General features: G+C 36.3%; 2 protein-coding genes across 2 annotated transcripts; one reads left to right on the plus strand and one right to left on the minus strand.

The window, feature by feature from the left end:
• Positions 1–553: 553 nt before the first annotated feature.
• On the plus strand, positions 554–2070 carry LOC106618531 (odorant receptor 67d). The gene is made up of 4 exons (XM_014236317.3): positions 554–1326; positions 1383–1572; positions 1651–1806; positions 1885–2070. The coding sequence occupies exons 1-4, from the start codon at positions 569–571 to the stop codon at positions 1945–1947; spliced, it is 1167 nt and encodes a 388-aa protein (XP_014091792.1). The 5' UTR covers positions 554–568; the 3' UTR covers positions 1948–2070.
• A 567-nt stretch (positions 2071–2637) lies between these two features.
• Positions 2638–4356, minus strand: LOC106618541 (odorant receptor 67d). The gene is made up of 4 exons (XM_070111371.1): positions 3540–4356; positions 3278–3467; positions 3031–3186; positions 2638–2967 (listed from the first exon to the last, which is right to left on the minus strand). The coding sequence occupies exons 1-4, from the start codon at positions 4295–4297 to the stop codon at positions 2905–2907; spliced, it is 1167 nt and encodes a 388-aa protein (XP_069967472.1). The 5' UTR covers positions 4298–4356; the 3' UTR covers positions 2638–2904.
• Between the last annotated feature and the right edge of the window lie 2491 nt (positions 4357–6847).

Raw genomic sequence — 6847 nt, forward strand, 5'->3', positions numbered from 1 at the left:
ATCTACCGCCGATATCGGAGCATATAGTTGCCATACAAACTGAACGATCGGAATCAAGTGCGTGTATGGAAAACTTCTTCAGTTTACGAAATATTTTCACAAAATTTGGCTTGGATTATTATTTAAGTCAATGATTCTATTTTCGAAGAAATTGTTCAGATCGGATCGCATATAGATAGCATACAGCTGCCAGCAAACTACCGATCGAAATCAAGTTCTTATAGGGAATGTTTTGTTGAATGTTAAGCTATGTTATACTGTAACAGCTTCGGATTTTTTTGTTGTAAATGAAGTTTAAATGAAACGCGGTCAAAAGTCCTTATTAATCTTTAACCAAATTTCTTTCCTTTAAATATAGACTAAATTGACATAAGTGATTACTAGATAGTTCTTTAGTCTCAACTTACAAACAGAACTACTGTGCCAATTAGTGATTGTGACAATTTAATTGCTTATTTTGATGTCCAAGTACCCATTGCAATCAAACGAGTATAAATACAGGTAACGCAATTCTTTGCATGTGCGATTAGTTTTCTAGCGTTATAAAATTTTTTCTACGCACAGCAAAATGGCTACTAAAAGAGTCCGCCCAACCGAATCGTTTGCAAAGATTATAAAGTTTTTCCATTTAATTTCCGGTTTGGTCGGTGCTGATGTCTCCGATGAGAATTATCGAGTCAACATTATCACCATTACTTTGATAATCTGCATTGTGAGTTACTTCATCTTCACCGGGACCACAGTGGCCAGTGTTTTCTCGGAAAACTGGACTTACTTGCTGGAAGCGTCGTGTATGGTAGGCAGCGTGTTGCAGGGCATCACTAAACTCATTTCGGCTTTTGTTTTCGCCAAAGAAATCTGTGACACTCGCATAGAGTTGGAAAATCTTTATAGTGAATATGAAGTGAAGGGCGACGACTATTCTGATGCGCTAAATAAATCTTGTGAACGTGTGTGGCGAGTCATAAAATTGGTGGGACAAGTGTATCTTGTAGCTGGAGGAGGAATTATATTGATTACCATCGTTTTGATCTTTGCATCTACCGAAAAAGTTTTTTTAATGCACTTCTTAATACCTGGCATTGATGTAGACACACAAATGGGCTATCTGATTACATTGGCCCTGCATACTCTGTGTTTTCTTTTTGGTGCTTTCGGTCTCTTCGCTGGCGATCTATTCTTCTTGCTCTTTTTAGGACAGTCGATGTTGTTTCTTGATCTGTTGGCGTTGAAAGTGAAGTCGCTTAATGAGGCTGCTGCTGAAAAGTGCAGTACAGCCGACCGTCTGCTAATCGAAATTATTGAGTGGCATCAATACTATACGGAGTGGGTGTTGTGTAATTCAATGAACTTTCGTAATCTAATTTCTTAACTTTTTCTAGCTACAATCTGCGTTGTAATCGTATTTTTTATTATATAAACAGCATGCAAATAGTCACTTCGGGCATCTCAATTATATGCACGCTCTACATTATTCTACTAGGTGACTGGCCTGGAGCATACCTATATATTCTAGTCGCCTTTAGCGGTCTCTATCTATATTGCATAATGGGTACAAAAATTCAAACTTGTGTAAGCGATTGATCCGAAATTGTTGAGAAATTATTAGTATTATCCAAATTTATCAATTTATCTACTATATTTCCACAGAATACCTCATTTTGCCAAGAGCTTTGGAATATAAATTTTTACGATTTGGAGGTGAAAAACCAGAAGATGATTATACCTATTTTAATGAAGGCACAAAATCCAAGCGAGATTAAAATCGGTGGTTTCCTACCACTCTCCGTACAAACTGCACTTCAGGTTATAACGAGTACCTCTGTTTTCAATGGGTGGGGAATGATGGGAATGATAATTTATTATTGTATTACTTATTTTCAGATAACCAAAACGATTTATGGGATATTTACAATGATGCTCGGCTTTTTGGAAGAGAATCAGTAAAAATATTAGGAAAGTTTTCATTTTTCTTTGCTCAGTAGCTTCGCTAATATTTTTGAAATGTCAAAACGTTCTGGACTCAAAACAAAGCACTCGCTTAATTAGTATTGACATATTTAGAAAATTGCTCTGTAACGCTTTGCATATAAATAAATAATCTACATTTTATATTCAGTTTTTTATTTTTATACCCTGAGCATGGTATATTAAGTTTGCCACAAAGTTTGTCGTACGTCTCTCCGTCAGTATATACCTGAACTAGTACCTCAGTTTTTAAGATATCCATCTGAAATTTTGCACGCGTTTTTTTCTTTCCAATTTTATAATATAAGCTACTTACTTGTTAGAACCGCCGTTATCGGAGCTCTATAGGATATAGCTGCCATACAAACTGATCGATCAAACTCAAGTTCTTGTTTGGAAAACTTTTATATCTGACAAGGTATCTTACAATCTCCAAACAAATTGTTCAGATCGTATCACTGTTTCATATAGCTGCTATTACAACTGACCGATCGGAATAAAAAACATGTCTTCATAAAATATAATTTTTATTATTAAATAAGGTTAATTCGACTTGCAGATTTTAAAGTTTTATTTGACGCACAATTTAGAAAGCATCCGCTGAAATTAAATGGAAAATGTGATTATTCTTCCGAACATGAAAGATTCAAATTATATCCTAACTTTATGTATGATTCATATTATTGAAATTGATTGAAATTACGTACTGCACGCCGATATGTAGGCAATACTTTTGAAAGTATCTGATCTGGTCGTAAGAACTAATTGAGAACAGAACCGATGGTGAAATAGATTTTGATTTTTATTTTTTAATAATTTATCCAAATAAGCTCTGAGAAGCACGTAATGTGGATAAGAACTACAATCAATCGAAATAAAGCGTAGCCTACTCGTCAATATATTCTGAGATTCGAATGATTTTGGAGATTGTGATCTTCATTGTTCTTCTTCTAGAAATCCCAACATCATTGTGAAAATGCCATAAATTGTTTTTGTTATCTGAAATTAATCAAATATATATAAAAAAATATTTCCATTTGGAAATTCCGAGTTCAAAGTTACTTGAAGTGCAGTTTGAACGGAGAGCGGCAAGACGCCTCCAATTTTGATCTCGCTTGGATTTTGTGATTTCATTAAAACTAGTATCATCATTTTTTGCCCTTTCAAATCCAATTCGTACCAGTTTATGTTGTAAAGTTCCTCAAAGAACGCGGTGTTCTTTGAATTGGAAAAAAAAATTAAGTAATCTTTAATTAGTTTTCTTGCTTTTATTAATTTATATGTTATTGAATTTTCTATTGTTACTTACACATGTTTGTATGTTGGTGCCAATAATGCAGTACAGGTAAAGTCCACAAATTGCTATCAAAATGTACAAATACGCCCCCGGCCAATCGCCCATAAGTATGATGTACATAGTGCAGATAATCGACACGCCCGAAGTCAGAATTTGCATTGTTATTATGTAATAGAATATCTCATTACAACGTTCATTGTAACTGTAATTGCAATATTTACATATACAATATGACTAGTGTTTTAGATTCTGCAGATACTAAAATCATTCTTACTCCGTGTAGTATTGTTGCCACTCAATAATACTAATCAATAAACTTTCAGTTTTATTGTCCTTTTCGGCGGCCGCTTCGTTAAGCTCCTTGACTTTTAATATCAAAATGTCGCGAAACAACTCGGGTTGTCCCAGATAAATCAGAAAAAATAAATCACCAGCAAAGAGGCCAAAAGCACCAGCTAGAAAAACCACTGTATGCACAGCGGTTGTGAAGAGATAACCAAAAGACGTCTCAACGTCCACGCCGGGTATGAAGAATTGCATAACATATATTTTCTGATTTGTAGCGAGCACCATAACGGTTGTAAGCAGCAGAATTCCAAAAATTGAAGCAGCGTAAATATGTCCCACCAATTTTATTAGCTGCCACACGCGGTCGCAACACTTATTCATTACCTTACAATATGTCTTTCCCTTGGACTCATATGTACGATAAAGCTCTTCCAATTCCAAGCGCATGTCGGAGACGGTTTTGGTGCGGATTATTCCCGAAATGAGTTTAGTGATGCCTTGCAACACGCTACCCACCATACACGATGCCTCTAGCAAATATGTCCAGTTCTCCGAAAAGACACTGGCCACTGTGGTTGCGGTGAAGATAAAGTAAATAATAATGCAGATTATCACAATAATAGTGATGATGTTGACACGATAATTCTCCGTGGAGACATCGGCGCCGACTAAACTGGAAATAAAGCGTGCCATCTTCATGAGCTTTGCAAAGGATGCGGTAGGTCTGATGTGTTTAACAGTCATTTCTCGTCCGTGATAAAATAGGAATTTCGATAATAACAAGCTTTTGATTCAGATATGTGTCTCCACATCGTATTTATACCCATAAGAAAGTTCAGTTCACGCGTCAAAACAAATAATTAAACTGTCAGATATAATAATAGTCTATTATTTAATAATGCTTAGCGGACAGCGTGTGAGAATTGTACACTTTAAGTGCGAGTTATTGCACTGTGGGTCCTTCTGGTTGGGTTTTGGTTGTATCAAATGTAATTAGGATTCCCATAAATTTACATAAAATATTTTAAAAGAGCAAAATGCTTTGAGAAGTCTTTTAATTTCCAAAATAAACTTGAAAAGGTGCAGAAAAAAATTTTATAGGTATATTTTATGAAATTACTTCTAGAAATGAAATATTAGAATTACTAACTACTGTTATTAAGTTCCACTATTTTAAGAAGACACACATATTTGTACATACGTTGACCAATGATATGCTACATTAAAATACTAGTATAAGGGTGATTAAATAAATTATTAATAAAATAAAAAAAATAGCGGGTTCTAATTTTCACTAACCAAAATAAATCTTCTTTTATCAAATTTATAAAACGTTCTTTTAATATATATATAGTTCCCTTCCTTATTTTGACTTATACATATATGTTTGAAGAAGAATCAAAACATTTCCAAAAACACCTGCTGTTACGTGGATTGCCACTTATTGTGAAGATGCTAGCTTACCAGCAGGACGATATCACAAAATGCACCTTTGCCAGCCGATAAGCATGCCCACTCAGATATACACACATGCGAGTTCAACAACACGCATATTTCCATCTCTGCGGAACCTTCTTATTTTGAACATATCATCACCATTTTATCACTTTGATCACTGCTGCTGATGTACATCCGTATATGTATATGCATCTCTCGCATTACCAAATCATTCCGTTTTTATTTCAAATGGATTTTCTACCCTCCCCTCTCGTTGGGCACGAGTGTAACAAATAGCGAACGGGTATGCTTATTATTCTACGCGTTCAAATGTGTTTATTGGTTTTTCTTTCTACCGTAGAACGTGCCAACATTCTTCAATTTTGTTCTATGTCTTCATGTGGCAATCGGCGAAGGATTGCGCCATAAGTAGTCGAGAATATGCACAGCTCGTATTTGTGGGGCGGGTAGTCATATGAGTAGATGGATAAATACAGCTGGTAAGCAGTTTCTGTCGAGTTCGGGTTTGTGCACATATCGTATCTGGTGAAATTTAGCTACTCACTTACTTCTGGATGTCTTTCTTTAGTGAAAAGCTGCAATATTGGCAAATAAAGCGATCTTGATTTGAAGGCGCGACATAGCAAGATGTTTACAATTTTATTGCCAAATTGGTGAGGCGTGCACAGCGGTAGTGTCGTGGTGGGCGTTATGCCTTCACGAGCAGCTGAAAATTTGATACAATAAGCAAGTGCTCTGCTGTAATATTGATGCATGTAAAAATCCTGGGTTAAGTTGATGACTAGATTCAGTTTGGTGATCAGTAAATGCATGAAATTTACAAGGTGACAAAAAAATGTCACGTGTTATTGTAAACATTCAAATGTAGGCAATGTTTTACAGACACTCAAAACTCGAAAACTAAACGGTGCCTACATTTAGACTATGCGACATACAAGACAATAATATAGGAAACTATACATTTATAGTTTTGGTTAACTTTGAAATTATTGCTTAGTAATATTTTGTCTTTTAGATACGCGAAATAAACAATTACCTTATATATGTATGTATGTATATATTTTCATCGAGAACAAATTTCTCGCTGTAATCATATCTTGTGGCACGCGCCATTAAGGTTATTTTAATATGCAAACAATTAAAGCAGCCTTAAACTGAGATATCATGAAACCCACAAAAATAAGAACAAAACCCGAACCCAAGCCAGAGCTGTGTAGCAAAGAAAACAAACAGAACACAACAAATATTCATATTTTGATCGCAAACATGCAAATAAACCACTGATATTAGCAGCTGAAATGCGCGACACGAGCACCAGATCAAACAAAGGCTGCAATCTGATACCATCCGGAGAGAGCGCATTGCAAAGCGCGCTGTTTGCTTGCTACTGACGATGGAGATTACGTCGAAGATGTGATGCAGTGTGCAGATAGCGCGGTAGCAGTCGGTGTTGCCGACACATCCGGCATGTGTAAAGAGTAGCAGCTTGCGCTAAGTGGCAACACCGGCACACACTAGAGTTACAGAGCCATTCACATACACACACACACTTACATGTGTAGATGTGCATGCAAATAAGAATGTACCCATATTGATCCAATTTGCTCCCGCTGTCGAAATCCTTTGAATTAAAGCGGGCGTTTAATTGCATTTAAAGCAACGCATTTCGGCGTTGACGCTGCCATCCTCGCACATCCACACATACATACACATACTCGGTAACGCGGTGGTATGCAACCGGCAGCTGTGAGCTCTGCCACATCGCTTGCACTGAGCCACAACCACTTATGCACACTTGCTCTAAGCTTCGCTTGGATGCACACTCGCATGTGTTGT

Source organism: Bactrocera oleae, chromosome 6 (genome assembly GCF_042242935.1).
Source record: "Bactrocera oleae isolate idBacOlea1 chromosome 6, idBacOlea1, whole genome shotgun sequence".
Lineage (NCBI taxonomy): Eukaryota > Metazoa > Arthropoda > Insecta > Diptera > Tephritidae > Bactrocera > Bactrocera oleae.